This window comes from Vulpes lagopus, chromosome 1, assembly GCF_018345385.1.
Source record: "Vulpes lagopus strain Blue_001 chromosome 1, ASM1834538v1, whole genome shotgun sequence".
NCBI classification, from domain to species: Eukaryota; Metazoa; Chordata; class Mammalia; order Carnivora; family Canidae; genus Vulpes; species Vulpes lagopus.
This window is the reverse complement of record NC_054824.1, coordinates 75,658,230-75,677,767: the sequence shown is the minus strand read 5'-3', so window position 1 is coordinate 75,677,767 and position 19,538 is coordinate 75,658,230. Positions and strand designations below refer to the sequence as shown.

At 35.8% G+C, this 19,538-nt stretch overlaps 1 protein-coding gene across 11 annotated transcripts in view; it reads right to left on the bottom strand.

The window, feature by feature from the left end:
* Positions 1-19,538, bottom strand: part of LRCH3 (leucine rich repeats and calponin homology domain containing 3) — a 115,740-nt gene that overhangs the window by 25,174 nt on the left and 71,028 nt on the right. For 8 of the 11 annotated variants that reach the window (XM_041746070.1, XM_041746098.1, XM_041746055.1 and 5 more), the window contains exons 9-14: positions 16,657-16,805; positions 14,609-14,685; positions 9,515-9,566; positions 8,970-9,119; positions 6,121-6,171; positions 4,557-4,610 (exon numbers count right to left, since the gene is read on the bottom strand). In XM_041746070.1, the coding sequence (XP_041602004.1) occupies positions 4,557-4,610; positions 6,121-6,171; positions 8,970-9,119; positions 9,515-9,566; positions 14,609-14,685; positions 16,657-16,805 (533 nt within the window). The remainder of the gene's footprint in view (positions 1-4,556; positions 4,611-6,120; positions 6,172-8,969; positions 9,120-9,514; positions 9,567-14,608; positions 14,686-16,656; positions 16,806-19,538) is intronic. The other 3 variants (XM_041746080.1, XM_041746107.1, XM_041746088.1) reach the window with 2 other exon arrangements.

The window sequence follows — 19,538 nt, the reverse complement described above, 5'->3', positions numbered from 1 at the left end:
GGACAAACTTAAAAGGTTTACTAAAATACCGATAGGGCACAAGAATACTTGGGGGAAAAAAAACCCATAACTTATAAAACAGTTTCCCCACCTGTATAGTTTAAACTATTTTAATAGTTCACAGCACATTAATCAGGAAATGAAAGGCTTTTAGCTGTCAGATTGGAGGAGGCCAAGGCGCAACTCTTTTTGGTTGTCTTAAATCCGGGTTCATCTGATGCCAGCTGCCTCCACCATGCCACCTAAGTTCGACCCCAAGGACATCAAAGTCGTATAGCTGAGGTGCACTGCTGGGGAAGTCAGTGCCATGTCTGCCCTGGCCCCCAAGAGCAGCCCTCTGGGTCTGCCTCCAAAAAAGGTTGGTGATGAATATGCCAAAGAAACCAGTGACTGGAAGGGTCTGAGGATTACAGAGCAACTGACCAACTGATTTTTCAGGACAGATGGGTTCAGATGGGTACCTTCTGCCTCTGACCTGATTCTCAGAGCCCTCAAGGAACTACCAGGAGACAGAAATAAGCAGAACAATATAAAGCACAGTGGATACCACTTTTGGTGAGATTGTCAACACTGCCTGACTGATGTGGCACTGATCTTTAGCTACAGAACTCTCTGGAACCATTAAAGAGATCCTGGGGACTGCCCAGGCTCTGAGCTGCACAGTGTTGATCGCTGTCACCCTCATGACATCGTAGATGACATCAACAGTGGTGAAATACCCAGCTAGTTAAGGACTACAAAGGAAAATATTTTCATAAATTATCACGTGACACCCAATAAAACCCTAAGCAGGCATGATTTATTAAAAGTGATTTTACGCAGAACTAAAACTGAGAACATCAAAATTTTTGAGCATAATCACTTTAGAAACTGAACTAGTAAGTCCTATGCTCTTCCTATGATGGGGAAGCAAATCCAACCAAAGAGCTCATTTTAACTGAGCAGAAATGGCATGAGTAAGAACAGTATTTTTTCAATAGTAAGCCAAATTAGACTTATTATAATTCAATGTAACACCTCAGAGATGAGAAAACAGACATGAGGCTTCTTTGTCTTGCCTTAAGGATGAACCACCATTTCATTTCTGCCTCTGTGTCCAAATGACCTATAAGAGGGTGAATGGGATTTTCCTTTTCTTTGAATCCTTTATCTTTCCACCAACCTACATACAAGTAGAAATATTTGCTATACCTATTAGGTAAATTAGAGGTATATAATTAGAGACAGTCTTATTAGTCGAATGTATTGTACAGAATTTTGATTACAGATACAACTGATCAAAACGTGGGACACCTGGGTGGCTCAGTAGTTGAGCATCTGCCTTTGGCCCAGGGCGTGATCCCAGAGTTCCAGGATCGAGTCCTGCATTGGGCTCCCCTTAGGGAGCCTGCTTCTCCCTCTACCTGTCTCTGCCTCTCTCTGTCTCTCAAGAATAAATAAATAAAATCTTAAAAAAAAAATGCTCATAATGTGACAATTACTTAATTTTGTAAAGAGCAGAAAGCAGAGAAGACAGGACTTTTACAAAGGGCACTGGATAAGACTGTATGTATGAAAACAACAAAATGCCAAAGGCTTAAATATATTAAAGCTTTTAGAAGTTAAGTAACATTGAGAAATGTAAACTAGCATCACAACTATGTGAATCATAGAGTAAATGAACTTAAACTTAATATGTGGGTATTCAGACAAAGGTGTGTAGATGAGCAATAAAATAGATAATTATTTTATTATTATTTTTAAAGAGTTGATAGCAATGTTTCTTTTTATGGGGGGTGGGGTGGGAAACCTAATCTAATTTAAGGCAGAAAAAAGTGAAAAAGGAAATGTACCAAAGAATAAGACTGTGACAACAGTCATACACTGTGTATGCTTCACCTCTTCAGTTTTCCTGGGCCTCTTTATAATCAAATGTTCTGGAATTTTGAGTCAATCTCAAAAGTAACAAGGCTAAAAACCACTACATTGTCAAGGGAGGACAAAAGGAGTGGAAGGAAGAGGAAGTGAAATGAGCCTAGATACTCTAGTTTCTAGAGATGAGACACAGATGCAATGGGATATAGAAGAAAGCAACAGACACCTGAAGGGCAGCCCTACGAGAATGTTAATGTCAAAGATATTAAACACTACTAATACTTATTTCAAATCCTATACTTCAAAGTCTTTAAATGAAATCCAATATTTATACCTTGCCGTATCGTCAGACCTTTTCATCATGAAACAATTTAATGAGAGATTATTACATACATAGCATATATATGTTCATTCAGGAAATATTTATTGAGTACTTAGTACATCCCAGGGATAATGACAGGGACTGAGTATATACAGGTAATTGCAACAGAGAATATCCCTGTGCCTTACAGCTTATAGTCTAATAGGGAAGAGATATAAAATAATAAATGCCCACCTAAAAGTACTAGGATGAGAAAAAAAATGGAGACAAATTTGATTTGGGGGTTGTGGGCTGCAGAAAGGCCATTTTAAAGGTGTGACATTTAGGCTGATACCTGATAGATGAGGAGGAATTAACCAAGGGGTATATGCAGGGAGGGAGATGCATTTCATGCTGATGGAAACCACATTTGCAAAAGGTTGTGAGGTACAAACGGGCTTGCCTTATTTGAAGAGCTGAAAAAATGCTGGTATAGCATGAGCCCAGGGATTTGAGACAGAGTGTGCAGGAACTTGTAGGCTATATTAAGAAGTTTGGATTTTATTCTAAGGAGTTTCACATGCCATGTTAAGAAGTTAGGACTTGGGGCACCTTAATGGTACAGCTGCTTAAGTGTCCAACTCCTGGTTTCAGCTCAGGTTGTGATCTCAGGGTCATGAGATTGAGCCCTGAGTCGAGACCCTTGTTGGGCTCTCTGCTAGGTGTAGAGTCTACTTAAGATTCTCTCTCTCACTCTCTCCTGCCCCTCCCACACACTCTTTCTCTTAAAAAAAAAAAAAAAAGTTAGTACTTTATTCTATCATATGAAGACATCAGAGAGTAGTCTTGAGAAAAATCAGAGATATGATTTAAAACAGACTCTTTTGGCACAGTGTTGGACACTATTTGGCATACAGAAATATGTGAGACATGGTCCTTGCTTTTCAAGGCCATCTCATTTAGGTCAAACATGAATACTGATAAAATGCAAGTGCATGTGTTTTGAAAATGGCTAAAAGCCGTTTCAGATTTCACACTGAGGGGATTTTGTTGTTTTTCCAAATCCCATTTTTTTCCTTGACAAAGAAGTGTGGGCATGCAGGCTTCTATCACTTACTATATGTATTATTAAATCTCATCTTTAGTCTCCTAAGTTGTTTTCAATTATGAGAGGCAATACACCAGCGTGTCTAAGGCAGGTATACTCAAATCAGCCAGATCTAGATTTGAACCTAATCTTGTACTTACTTAAGCTATGTGACCTCAGACAAATTGCATTCTGGACAAAACATACTGTGCCTCAGTAATCATTTGTAAAATGGTGATATGTTTAACTTTAACTGTTAAGATTGCTGTGAGGAGTAAATGAGATCATTCTGGTAGTATCTGGATCATCACAGGCTCTCAATATCTTTCAGCATTAATTTATTTGCTTCCCATGCCAATTAATTTCTAGTACAACTCCAGAGGGTGGTGGTTTTATTTATGAGACTGCCCAGTTAAAATGTTCTTTATCCATCTCTAAGGAAGTGACAATTGCAGAACACACAGAAACACTGACAATGGAGGTCTACATTAAGAAGACTCTCATGCTGAAGTATGCAGTCCATGCAGCAGTTACCAGCACGTAAGACAGGAATTGCTACACGCACTAGACTTTTGAACTGCGAGTTTTCAACATACTATAAAAAATATCATAAAACATGATAGGAAAAGCAATTCTGTAAATGTTAGAGTTCTCTTGCAAGACTGACAAAACTAAGATTTTCACTACAGCTCCTATGTTATTTATACTCATTGTCAGCTGATGAAAGGTAATAAAAAGTAGACTAGTGTTAAAAATGATCAGTAGGTAACATTCCAAGTTAATGTTTCCCAGGGTTTAAAAAATGGGCATGGAGGGATAATCTTGATATAAGTATTTTTTAAAAGTTCGGGATTTTCAGTATCTTAAAATAGATAATAAAATAGAATGGCAAATATACAGTTGTATAGTTAGTGTCATGGACTACGGAAATTCATTTAACACACAGGTGACTAACGAGCCAATTAATGATTAATACGGTAAATGCACTTGGAATTAGAAATGACATTTACAAAACAAATATATTATGCCCTCTCCTCCTAACCCACATACAAAGCCAATGTGGAACTCTATGTGAATGTCTTACTTTTGGAAACACTAACAAAGGTATTTGAATTATAGCTGCAGACTGCTGGGACATTGGGTAAATAATGAACAGTAACATAAGGAAATTGTTCCAGCTATTTGTAAAGCATTTAGTAATGATGCTTATCATGTTTTATGGTATTTAGATAATTTTTGAATGAAAAGTATATTAACTATTCTCCAATCTCAAGACACAGCAATATATAGCTCCATTTCGTGCAAGGCTCTTACCACTAACAAGGCACTATCATCAGTGTGCTGAGACCTTCTGGATGGGAAGGGACACTGGAGAGGTGGAGAGAAATGGAGCAATGTCAAAAACAAATGATGCACACATGTGACATATTTCACAAATACACAAGCAAAGAGGTATATTAAGACATACTGAAGATGCTAACAAATGGGATTGTATTCACAATCATTTTGAATTCATGGATCATAAGAGGTAATAAGTTGATTCTGAGTCATGATTTTCTTCTAAAGAGCTTAAACAACTTCAAATATGATCCTATTGCTTAAAAACTGACTAAAGCAAGGAGGGAATAGGGATTATTTTTATTCACAGAGAATAGAGAGAGAGAGCTGAAGTACTGAAGTAGCAATAATAAAGAATTTGTGGTTATTTAATGAGTCAGTGACAAATTAGAAACAATAAACCCAAGAGTCATGAGTTCTAGTCATTGCATCTCTTTGTTACCTTTCTCAGACAAAATAATACAACTGGAAACTTAAAAACTGTACACCTTATTTTCCTGAGAAGTTTTAATTTTTAAATAATGAATTTACTCCAGAATGTTCATTAAGAAGGAATTTTGGGGGTAAAAAAAAAGGAGACAGTATTGACTTTGTCTGTGAAAGGTATGTACCTTTATTATTACCAAAGTAAGAAGAGACAACTAAAAAAGCTGAGTTACTCTTTCTGGTACTATACAATGCATAAATTCTGAGATAAGTAGTGACTATATGTCCACTCAGATAAAGAAAAAGAAATTTATAATGGATAATTTAAAACATTTCAAACAATGCATTTTACCACTATTCTGGAAACACTCGTGCTTTAAAACCTCTGTGCTGAAACTTGATGCTTGTAAAGCCCCATGTGTTAGGTTTTCAAGTAATTTACTTTACAGAAAGCAGATTTAAAATTCACATAAAAAAATACCCTTATGCATTTTTAAGGACGCAATGATCATAAACTGAAAAACTGAGAAGGCAAAGATAAAGAAAAATGGCTTTTAATAAAAAGGCCAACTATAATAAAAATATTTAGTAAATTTCACTTTAACAGATCAAAACAGGTGCATTTAAAAAAACTTAAGCAATTAATTTTACATTTTTACTTGTAATGAAAATGTACTACTTAATATTACAAAACTACTGTGTACACTGTAAAGCCAATAACATATTCAGGAAGTGAGCCGTGGAGCTAAAATATATGTAGTTATCTTTTAGTTCAATACCAATACCATTTACCCCTGTCACATACGGCTCTCAGGACTCCCTCTCACTACACACTATGCTTTGAAATGGATGAGGGAGATGATACTGCTGGTGGGGATAGGGTAAAGGAATAAATAATCTCCTGATGAATTAGTATAGATTAAAGAACTCGTGATCTGTAGACTTGGATAAACTCCCTTACCTATGTCATCTTCTCTCAAATAAGTAGAATTTTGTGAGGGAAAAGGAAAATGGCAGTATTTTAATCACCGAAAACACGATAGTCACATGCAAACATTTCATTTCCATTGCAACAATAAAAAATTCCAAAGAAAAAGTGATTATATAGACTTACCTCGCCATCTAAGGGGGATTGTTGTTTTTGTGGACTTTGTGATGCTTTGTGCTATATACCCCCAAACCCCCCGAAAAAGGGAAGCTGGTTAGAATCTGGAACAGTGGAAATGATACCAGATAATCATCCACATTAATTTCTGTAGCTCTCGTGTAGCAGCACTTTTCTAGATTTACTGGCTAGAAGATGCTGCCCTTTCCTTTAAACAGCATACAACTTAAATGAGAGCAATAAACAAAGGTCTATAAGCATCTCTAAATCAAATATAAAAAGTATGGTTTTTATATGTACATGCACACAAACACACTCATAATCAGAATAGTGATCTCTCACTACTGTCTCTCAACGAGACTCGTTCTTTGTCTAATACTAGCACCTTTAGCTCTCTCCTATCACCCAATTTTCAGGTTTGCATTTTCAACTGCCCGTGGAAACTCTCTATTTGGAAACCCACTTTCACCTTGTGTTCAACATGCTCAAAAACAAATCCTCAAATTCCCATACTAACTGGTTCTTTTCCCCAATTTGCTAATTTCTGTTATTATGTCAAATAATAATATTATACCATCTCTACAGTAAGTGTTTTACAATGTATTCTTAAACACATTATCTTAAATAATTCTTCTTATTCTTGGAGATACACAAACATCATAATCATATTTATTTAAAGACAAAAGAATTAAGGACAGAGAGGATATATGATACGTGCAAGGTCACAAAGTAAATCTGCATAACTGAGATTTACATCTCCATCTTCTAACTTAGAATCCTATATTCTTTCCACAAGGCTAGCCTCCTATTCAAACTGTTTTTTTAGCCTCAAAATCTTGCTTTGGGATCTTTTTTTTTCACTTATCTTCAAAGATTTAATCAACATTCACAACATCTATATATAAAACACAATGATGCTTCTCTTCAAATCACTAATTTATAAAATCCATTGTGGTAAGGAGGATGGCACTCACCACACTAGTAAAAGTACTAGATGCACCTATAATAATTCTGAGTTAATATTTGAAAGTTAAATATTACACCTATGAGGAAATAAAAGTCACAGAATGATTCAGTAATTTTCCCAAAGTTGAGCACATAATGAATAGCTAAGCTGGATTCAAATTCTGATCCTAAGCTCTTACCACTGTGTAACACTGCCTCTCCTTAGAAACCTCAGAGATCACCTGGGTTCTATGCCTTCATTTTGTACCTTAGTCTAATTACTGCAGTTACTCTCTATTTCATTATCCTTATCTTTCTAACATTTTAACATGAGTAGATTAGTATTTTGGAATTATCTTTCATTTTTTTCTCCTGCTTTAGAACTTCTAATTGTTCTCTTCTACCTAATAGATTCAAGATCAAACTCTAATTTAGCATTTAATCAAGACCATCTCCAATGTAATTACTTCTTATTAGCTATGAGGCATCTATAGAAGGCAAACTAAATGATTTAATTAATGTAGAATGTACAAAACAGCCCTTAGGATTCAGTATGTGTTAGCCATCATTATTTACTGACAGTCAATATAGCTTGTGGTTGCAGATTAGGGTTTGGAGCCAGCCTTCTTTTCAAAGAAAAATTTTTTTTTTGCCAGCCTTATTTCTACTTTCTGTTCAGCTTGTCTTGAGCAGAACTGTGTTCTGCTAGTAACTATTTGAGTATTTAACCTGGACAAACTGCCACCCTCTCTAAGCCATCAGAGATCATCATCATGGGCTAGATATACTTGGAAAAAAAAAAGAGAGAATTTTATCACATTTGTTACTTAAAGAAGATTGTCTTTGACTAGAATTATGAAATAAATATAAGAGAGAAAGCTTTAGAGGACAAGAAGCGATCCATCCATTCATTCAATCCTTTAACAAATATTTACCAAGCTTTACTATGAGCTATAAGACCTGCTACAATCTAGGAATGTAGCAGTGAATAAACAAAACAGACATACTCCCTGTCTTTATGGGGTTTACAGATAAATGGGAGGGACAGACATCAAACAAATAAAAATAGAAATATTGGGGGTCCCTGGGTGGCTCATAGCTTTAGTGCTTGCCTTTGGTCCAGGGTGTGATCTTGGAGTCATGGGATCGGGTCCCACATCAGGCTCCCTGCATGGAGCCTGCTTCTCCCTCTGCCTCTCTCTGTGTCTCTCATGAATAAATAAATAAAATCTTTAAAATAAATAAATACATAATAATAATAATAAAAATAGAAATATTTAGTTGTGAAGAGAAAAATCCAAGGTGATTTCCAAACAAATAAGACTTGAAGTGATAAAAGCAAAAAGAAGCAAAATACAAGCAAAATATAAGCAAAATATAAGCAAAAAGAAGAAGTATTAACAGAGGTTGTTACCTGAATATGTGTGGAGAGAACAGGAAGACATGAATCAAAGATGACTCTAAGTATTAGGCCTGTTAACCTTGCAAAATTCTGGTGCTTGACAGAATGAGGAAGTTAGAAACAGGCTTGGATAACAATAGTTTACATGTGCATGGTACTTTGAGGTTTACGTGGCACTTTCATGGTCTTACTGATCTTTATTAATGTACTAAAGATTGAGAAAATGGAGCTGGACAGTAAAGTGAGATGTTTGAAGACAGATTGCTAATTAAGAGGAAGAAACTACTTTCCCAAGAACAAGATGATCACTTCTCAGTCTACCTAGAGGAGGACAATTCATCTAATCACAAGTAGGGGACAGTTACACTATTTACTCAAGATTCCCTATAGTGAGAAAAAAGAATGGAGACATTTTATGATTAAGACAAACACTGAAAGCCTCCACAAAACAAATAAGCACTTACTTCTGAAACATTTTAGGAATTTCAATGAAATTTGGCAAGAATTTCACCTTGACAAAGTCCAGGACAGCATCTCTCTGAATCTGCTTGGTCCTTATTTTCTCCTCCTCATACTGTAGGGCAGCCAGTTGGGCCTCTCTCCGAGTTCGCTCTACTAATTGTTCTCTTCGCCGATGAAATTCCAAGTCTGTATGTGACAACTGGAACAAAAATATTTTGCACACGCAAGTGGGGATAAAGGTCAACTTACCAATATTCCTAGTCAATTCAGGAAACTACTGCGGACCCAAGCAATTTCAACTCTGTAGTCATCTAGCAATTTTTTAAAATGTCTTTACTGCTAATCTTTTTCACTGTATTCTTATATGTGCTATAGAGCTATCAGATCAGTAAAGACTTATTTTCTGTCTGGTGTTTAAAACCACTGTTAGTTAAGTATTAGGTGCACATGTTATATTAACTGTATCGTGGAGGAGACAGGTAGTGAAGTTTACAGATATCTGGCAATTATTGGTAATCTAAGTATTATAAAAATAGAAAATCATCTTAGTTTAAAAAAATAATCAAAGTTAAAACTGTAAAACTTCTTTTTTACCTGATTTTGAGTTGGTGACAGTGACATGAGAGAAGATGGCTCAACTGGAACCCTGATCCAAAAAAGAAAAAAAAAGACAGAAAAAAATTATTTGATAAGATAGGCAGATATATAAAAAGAAAGTAAGATTTTATTGTTAATGTAACTTTCTATAAAACAATAGGCAGACTGTCTAGTCAGCAATGAAACACTGACTGTATTTTGGAAACCTGAGCCTAAGTCATTCAATTAAATTAAGCTCCTGGAATACCTGCTGTCTCCAACTCCCATTTCACACGATGGTACCACTGATCAAGCTAGATAGCCAGTGCTGACCAGACAGATATTTGAGGTCACTTTTCAAACAGTATCATTTCTTTATAATACATACATAATTATTATCTTATTTATTACCATCTAAAACAAGATACATTTTATATACAGAGTCATTTTATCAACAAATCTGGGATATGGCAAAATCTGACAACCATTCTTGTAAAGCACTTCTACTCCCATTTTCAACTGATGTAGCAATTTTAATACAAAGAGCAAAAATTGTTAATTCTTATTTTTAAGAAAAAGATGAAATCTGATTTGATGCTTAAAAAAAAAACAGTAAAAACTGTTTCTCTGTTTTATCAGTACTAAATTTTAAAATTTGGTATATATCTTTTTCCTGAATTAGATTTAGTGTTTCAAGTCTCTGTTACTCATTTGTGTCTAAACTAACAATGTTGGGAGCAGTGATGTTGTGACATTTAGGACCTGAAATTTTAAATTATGATTACTCTCTGGTCAGGTTGATTTAAATGCATTAAATCAATGTGTTACTAGGGAAATAAAAACAAATCCCCCAAAGCTCCAGCAGTTTCTTATTACCAAGTAATAAGAATAACAAATTCTTCACCTGGCTTTCAGGACTCTCACCCCATTTTTTTTTTTTAATAAATTAACTTTTATTGGTGTTCAATTTACCAACATACAGAAAAACACCCAGTGCTCATCCCGTCAAGTGTCCCCCTCAGTGCCTGTCACCCATTCCCCCCCTACCCCCCGCCCTCCTCCCCTTCCACCACCCCTAGTTCGTTTCCCAGAGTTAGGAGTCTTTATGTTCTGTCTCCCTTCCTGATATTTCCCACACATTTCTTCTCCCTTCCTTTATATTCCCTTTCACTATTATTTATATTCCCCAAATGAATGAGAACATACACTGTTTGTCCTTCTCCGATTGACTTACTGCACTCAGCATAATACCCTCCAGTTCCATCCACGTTGAAGCAAATGGTGGGTATTTGTTTCTAATGGCTGAGGAATATTCCATTGTATACATAAACTACATCTTCTTTATCCATTCATCTTTCGATGGACACCGAGGCTCCTTCCACAGTTAGGCTATTGTGGACATGGCTGCTACAAACATCGGGGTGCAGGTGTCCCGGCGTTTCATTGCATCTGAATCTTTGGGGTAAATCCCCAACAGTGCAATTGCTGGGTCGTAGGGCAGGTCTATTTTTACCTCTTTGAGGAACCTCCACACAGTTTTCCAGAGTGGCTGCACCAGTTCACATTCCCACCAACAGTGTAGGAGGGTTCCCTTTTCTCCGCATCCTCTCCAACATTTGTGGTTTCCTGCCTTGTTAATTTTCCCCATTCTCACTGGTGTGAGGTGGGATCTCATTGTGGTTTTGATTTGTATTTCCCTGATGGCAAGTGATGCAGAGCATTTTCTCATGTGCATGTTGGCCATGTCTATGTCTTCCTCTGTGAGATTTCTCTTCATGTCTTTTGCCCATTTCATGATTGGATTGTTTTTTTCTTTGGTGTTGAGTTTAATAAGTTCTTTATAGATTTTGATAACTAGCCCTTTATCTGATACGTCATTTGCAAATATCTTCTCCCATTCTGTAGGTTGTATTCTAGTTTTGCTGACTGTATCCTTTGCTGTGCAAAAGCTTCTTATCTTGATGAAGTCCCAATAGTTCATTTTTGCTTTTATTTCTTTTGCCTTTGTGGATGTATCTTGCAAGAAGTTACTGTGGCCAAGTTAAAAAAGGGTGTTGCCTGTGTTCTCCTCTAGGAATTTGATGGAATCTTGTCTCACATTTAGATCTTTCATCCATTTTGAGTTTATCTTTGTGTATGGCTCTCACCCCATTTAAGAAACATATTCACTATGGAATCTTTTCTCTAGCAAGATCTCTTCAGTTACCATATATTAATTTCTCACTTCAATCCTTTTCTATTAAGATTCCAACCTATGGAGATCTTCTTAGAAAAGGCCTTTTTTAGAATCTTTTTCTTTAAAATTGGGACTTTTCCTCTAATGTCCGTGTGTAATCAATACTTCTTTTGCATTTATCAATTATGATTTGTGTCATTTTTTGGACATTTTTCAGAGGCACATAGAGACGAACAATCTTTGAGCTCCTACCATATACTACGTATCTCCCATGAAGTATAGTATACACAGTGTTTCTTAACTATCTTACTCCTTGTGTAATCTTAGGAGTAACAGCTATTATAATCCTCATTCTACAGTTGAAAAGTTGAGGCATGGAAGTTAAGTAATTTTCTCAAGGTGATGCAGCCAGTAATCCTCATCTATCTGGTGTGAATTCTTATCTGACTCAGTGGCAGTCTGCTCTCTCATCTTTTAGGTGTGCAGTTTCTGAGAACTGGAGGTACTTCAGAAATCATGGAGTTCATGTTACTAACTTTATAAGAAAGAAAACTAAGGCCTTCAGAGGTTCAGTGATGTCTACTAGGGGCAGAGCCTGGATTAGAATTTAAACCCCCTGACTTGGAGATTAGTGGCTTCTACTATACCACACTTCCCTACTATATAGCAGCAGAGTGTAGGAAGGAGAAAGTAAAGAGCATGGAGACTTAAAAGCATCTGGGCACACACAGAGAAAACAATTACCTGCAATGGCAAAAACTAAGCAGTGAACAGTTAAAGATGGCGGCAAAGAGTGAAGTATGTAAGAGAATGAAAGTAGCAGTGGAAAAAAAAAAAAAAAAGACAGTAGCAGTGAAGAAGCCATCTGTGAATGGACAGCTCCCTCAAGCCAATCACCAGAGGCTAATGTGGGCCCATCACAGCTTGGCTGCTCCTTGGTGCCACCATGCTACTTCATCTACGGCCTCTTCATCTATGAATAGGTTTCTCAATAGGAATGGCATAGCATTTCAGATAATTTTTTTTTTTATTGTACAAGACTGCCCTGCACATTACAGGTAGTTTGGCCTCAATGCCTGCCAGTAACACTTGTAGTCATTTTGGCAACCAATTCCCACATCAAATAAATATGTTCCAAATATCCACTGAAGACTAGTGCTACAACCTACTGAGAAACATTAGTGCACCTTATATTTCCCTAAATTATAAAAAAATGTAATATGTAAAAAAGCAAAACTTAAGCCACACTCTTGTTTTCTTTCTTTCCAAGTTTCTTTTCTTATATTGGTTCCACATCTTTGTGAAGTATATATGACATTCTTTTTTTTTAAATTTCCAGGCATCAAAATGTAAGTTTTAAAAAACTCTGGTTTATGTGACTTCAAGAGTATAGCCATATTTCTTACTTTTACTAAAATAATTAAACTACCACCCCCTAAAAAGTTTTAAGAGAATAAATTATAATTTTTTAAAGGTATAGAATAAATTACTTAGTAATTCCCCCAAGACAAGGTTTAAAATAATACTGAAGCTAGAAAAAAATATTTCCTTAAATTTTTTACTAATCCTTCCCACCTTTATCTGATTAGCACTCGTAGTCAGTATATTCTCAGTCAAAAATTTTCAAGAGAAGAGAAGCATGGGTTGGTAGGGTAAGATTTCTGGCTGGGATATAACCAATAAATAACCAATATATCTCTTGTATATGAGATACAAGTGAGTCCGGTACCTCGAGTAGTCTGGAGAAGCAACACTGTGTAGCGGGTAAAGTCATGGACTTTAGAATTAGTTGTAATTGAGTTTGAATCCAGGGTGTGTCACTTAATAGTGGTGACTGTGAATATAAATGGAAAATGACTAGGTCTGGAAGCATAGGCTCTGATAAGGGAAGATTCCCTCAGTGCTGGCAGAACAAGAATTTTTAAAAAGTAGCAAAAACAGAAACTCTGGATTTAGATTAGAGAGGCAGATTTTTGGCCCCTATGATCTCTATCTCCTGGTGTTATTTCAGTAAACATGCTATGTGTCAAACAGGCCTTTGCAGATGAAATTAAAGTTACTAACCGGTTGACCTTAAAATGGGAAAATTATTCAAGTGGCCTAATATAATCATGGGAACCCTTAAAAGCAAAAGAGGGTGGTGGGAGGGCAATTGGAGGGAGGTGGTCAAAGCTACAAATTTCCAGCAGTAGGATAAATAAGTACTAGGAATGTAATGTACAGGATGACTATAGTTAGCACTGCTGTGTGATATACGAGAAACTTGTTAAGAGGGTGAACCCTAAGAATTCTCATCACAGGGAGAAAAAAAATTTTTTTTTATTGTATTTATATTGAGATGATGGCTGTTAATTAAATCTATTGTGGTGATCATTTCATTATATATAAATCAAACCATCATGCTGTATGCCTTAAATTTATACAGTGACTTATGTCAATTATTTCTCAATAAAACTGGGGTAAAAAACAGAAGAGGAAGGCAAGAGAGTTTGTGGGATGTGACAGAAAAGGAAAACAGAGAGACTGAAAATGTGAGAAGAGATTTAAAATGGCTTGCCATTGCTGACTTGAAGATGGAGGGAGCCATGAATCAAGGAATGTGGGCAGACCCCAGAAGTGAAAAAAGAGTCCCAGTTGATAGCCAGCAAAGTAACAAGGACCTCAGTCCTATAACTATATGAAATAGAATTCAGCCAACAACCTGGATAAGCCTGGAAATGGGTTCTCCCCCACGGTCTGCAGGTAAGAATGTAGGCCAGCCAGTACTATGATTTTGGTTTGTGAGACCCTAAAGGGAAAATGAAGGCAAGAATGAAGGCCTGCCCACATTTCTATCCTACAGAACTACAGATATTATGTTTTAAGCCACTGAACTTCATGCTCTTACTAATGAGTTTTAAAGACAGAAACAAATGAGGAGAATAGGTTTTTCAAACCTGTTTTGATGTGAATATCTTCTCATGTCTTCTGTTTTTTGAAACTCCCTCAGAGGTACTGGCTTTATGGGTGAACCCTGGGCCAAAAAAGCAGAAATAAATCAATTTAACATATGTATTCACAACACTTATTTCAACACCAAAAATAATCATTAAAATGGGTATTCTTGAAGGGAAAGAAAACAACCTATCCAAAAAAGGTCTCTAAAAATCAAATGTAAAACTATTTATAGTCTATCTCCAAGGAATATGTAATTACAGAGAACTAGAAAATCTTTGGTGAGTTACTGCAAAGGGCTAAAGCAGACTCTTTTAAAGTCTGGGCATGAGGATCAAACAAAATGAGACATAATTCTAGAACCCTGATCAAAGAACAAGTATTCTAATTTCAGTGACTCTGGCTTTTTAAAATAAATAAAAATCTCTCCTAGTATGTTAACAAAGGTGACTTAACACCTTGGTTTTACAATACTGAAATCATTTAAAATTATTGCAAGAGGTACATGAAATTTTCATGTCTAAATAAATGTGACATTGGTTTAATTTTAAAAGTAAATGTAATACCCTATAAATGTAAGCTATACACTATTTTATCATAAGATCTCTATCTATGAGAAGTATTATAACAGAATTAAATAGTAGCAGAGTATTTAAAATCTTAATAGATTTTAACAACCCATTTTTAGATTGTATTCAAGAATATAACACTTTAGGTGGTTGTTAAACCATCTAAAATAATGCTGCTTCATCATATTTTTATAGATGCCAAAATTTAGAAAACCTTATGACACAGAAGTCAGAAAGAGGATTATGACACAGAATCTTCAAGACTACCACACAAGTGTAGCTGGAATTTAAAAAAAATTACAAATAGCAAATATGAGGGATTATAAAAATGATACAATAATTTTCCACTAGTAGAAATACCTCATCTATACAGTCTACTCAAAATGATCAAAGAGAAAGACCACAAGGAAAGAAAAAAGACTCCCTTTACGATAGCAATGGGCATTGCTAATTTTAATATTTTGCAAAGTAGTTGCCCTTTGTTCTAAAAAGAATGTTTATACCCTGAATCACACAGTTTCATTAATCACCTGGTACACTGCTCTTTCTGGGCTGCAGAACTTTGATTTATATAACTTTATCCAACTTTAAATTATAAGAGTGTCTTCTGAACACCAACAAAAATTACTGTGTTCAAAAGTCTTGGGACAAGAAAACTGAAGGATTTTTTTTTTTAAGGAATGATAATATTGCTCCACAACATGTCCCACTTGAGTGATTATCCTCTATTTCTAAAAGACTAGCTACATCACTCTCCAAAAAGGCCCCAAGTGTTTCTCAAATAACCCCTGCTCAGAGCCTGGGACCAACTCCAGACATTAACATCACACACACCGAAGCGGAGCCATTTCATTATGCTGACTAGATATGCTGAAGAATGCAATTTCCACTGGAGACCCTTGGGGGATTGGCAGTGATTCTACAGTGGGCTGAATGCTCATTTGTTTTCTAAGGCAACTCAATGCTTCAGTATAAGAGACACCCAAGAACTATAATGGCAAACAATTTATATTCTGTGTGACTTAGCATAAAAGCTCCAATATAATTAAGTGCATTATAAAATTTCTATGGTTAAGTCTGTAGGTTGCTCCAAAGTTGGTAGTTTGATTCTTGTAATAACTAATCAAGCTATGATGTGCCAGTCACTAACAATAAAAAAGCAGTAAGAACAACATTAAATGAAAAACATTACATTCATTTCCTTTTTTTCAAAGGCGTAGGAATATTCTCAGGACTCCTCCTATTCCTTCTTCAAAATTCTGAAATCTTTTTATTTGAAAAATAAAGCTAAATGTTACTTGAGACTACCGTCTGATTTTTTATAATATATCTAAAAAATTCAATCATGAAATTGGTACTGGACATTATAAAACAAATAATCAGGCCTAAACAAACAAATCACTGATATGACAAATTTATATCACCGTAGACTGTTTCTACTAGGAGACAGCAACATATTTAGGCTTAAATGTGTGTACTACCTCATGAGAGATTCGGCGTTGTTCAATATACGCCATAAACTGGGAACTGAGGCTGTCTGGTTCCAGGCCTTTGGGCTGTCTCATCTCATCCTCTTCCTCCTCTGCAGTACAGCTGTCGATGTAGTCAATCTGATCCAGATCATGTTCCACTGTCCACAACACACACACACACACCCCAGAAGAGAATACTCAAATTTAATATCCAATAAACACATTCAGTTGCATTCTTTCCTGAGAAGCGTAAATTAGGTAATCCTTTCTTTTAAAGTCCATGGCCACTCACAAAAATAGGTTCCAGAAAAATCTTAGTCCTAATTCACTAAAGAATGCAGTGATTGGTAGTAATTGAGATTACAGACTTCTAATATTTCTTTTTTCTTTGGATAGCTTTTTACTGTTAAACAAGATGGTTTGAGTTTGTGAGACAAAGCAAGAATAATTTTTAAACATTGGAAGGTACATCTTTTAGATTTTTCCTTCATGTTTAAAGTTTGGGGCTTAATCCTATCTCTTCGAGGAACTGAGAGGTGGAAAACCTAACAAAATCAAAATGAAACAGGATAGGAGGAAAGTGGACTTAGAGATAAACAAACAGCTACTGATCACTGTTTCTCTTCCTGTAACTGTTGTCCATTATTAGAACAATGCTTTTCTATTTAGAAATGTATTTTCTAGAGGTCAAGGAGTATAGATATTTTGTAGCAGTTTGGGGATGGAAGGGGATCATTTGGGAATTTTTGCTTCTCAAAATGGCAGATGAGTAAGACAGCCACATCATTATTTATTCTCATAAGATTGGGACTGCTATTTTAAGTTTAAAAAGAGGCTTTTTATAAAAAGATTTTATTTTTAAGTAATCTCTACATAACATGGGGCTACAACCCACAACCCACAACCCACAACCCTGAGATCACGAATTGAATGCTCCCATCAACTGAGCCACCCAGGTTCCTCAAAAAGTAACTATATGTAAAAGCTGGTTAAAGTGGCATATGCGGGGGGGGGGGGGGGGGGGGGGGAGCGGGGACTTGCTACTAAGCCTTCTAACGTTTCTCCAGTGAACCCCAGCCATTATTGTATGATGTTCTACAGAGTACCTAAACGTTGCAGTTGCTGAGAATAATGAACTCAGAAAAGTCTATTTCTGTTTTCAATTACTTATTTTTTTAAAGCTTTTATTTATTTATGAGACAGAGAGAGAGAGAGAGAGAGAGAGAATGAGCAGAGGGAGATAGAGAATCTCAAGTGGACTCCACGCTGAGAGGAGAGTCAGACGCAGGGCTTGATCTCACAACACTGAGATCATGACCTGAGTTGGCTCATCTAGAGTCGGACACCCAACTGACTGAGCCACCCAGGCACCCCTCAGATTTACTTATTTCTAAATAATTCCATAATTACAATTAATATAAAAATGATTTCTGAATTACCAGAGTTATAATAACAGATAAAGGATGAAAAGGTTATAAGTCTATACCCACATTAGAAGCCAAGTACATAAATGCATTGTTTTCAATGTGCTGCAATTTGTGTGACTAAATAAATGGTTCATTTTATGACTACTTCCCAAAAAAGCAACATCATCTTTTCATCCTATATAGACTAGTATAGTCCAAGAGAAATAGAAGGCAAGCCATAAAAGTGAACCACATAAGTAATTAAAAATTATCTAGTAGTCACATTAAACAAGTCAAAAGAAAATGTGACATTAAGTTTAATAATATATTTTACTTTGTCTAGTATATAAAAATTGTGTCATTATAGCATATAATTAATATAAAATATTACTGATATTTTATATCCCCTACCCCCACCCCCCTTGTGTAAAGGCTTCAAAACCCAATGTGTATTTTTTAATTATAGCACATCTCAATTTAGAAAGGCCTCATTTCAGGGGCGCCTGGCTGGTTCAGTAGGAAGAACATGTGACTCAAACTCAAGGTTGTGAGTTTGAGCCCCATGTCAGGTATAAAGATACTTAAGTAGAGAAAACTTTTAAAAAATTGTTAGGCCTAATTTCAAATGCTCAATAACCACATGTGGCTAGTGGCTACCATATTAGATAGCACAGATCAAGACAAAAATGTTTTAAGTTTGAAATGAACTAAATGAAAGACATCTCATGTAAGCAAAATTAAAAAGAAAACTACTAAAATATGAATGGAATGGTAGGTAACAGAACTACAAAAGAATATAAAAAAGGAAAAAAAAAGAAACCAAGCTACTTAATTGAAATTATCATTCAAGGATGAAAGCTCTTAAAAAGACATCCAGATGGCCAAAAGACACATGAAAAGATGCTCATCATTGCTCATCATCAGGGAAATGCTTATCAAAACTACAATGAGCTATTACCTCACACCTGTCAGAATGGCTCCAAGTCAACACAAGAAACAACAGGTGTTGGCAAGGATGTGGAGAAAAAGGAACACACATGCACGACTGGTAGGAACGAAAACTGACACAGCCACTGTGGAAAACAGTATGTTGGTTCTTCAAAAAGTTAAAAATAGAACTACCTTATGATCCTGCAGTTGTACGACTAGGTATTTACCCAAAGAATACAAAAACACTGAGTCAAAGGGACACATGCACCCCTATGTTTATAGCAGCATTAGTAATAATGGCCTCATTATAGAAGCAGCCAAGTATCTATCAATAGATAGATGAATGGATAAAGAAGATACGGTGTATGTTTATATATATATATATATATATATATATATATATAAACACACACAATGGAATATTATTCCTCTGTAAGAATGAAATCTTGCCATTTGTTATGACATGGATGGAGCTACAGAGTATAATGCTAAGTAAAATAAGTCAGAAAGACAAATACCGTATGATTTCACTCACAGGTGGAATTTAAGAAACAA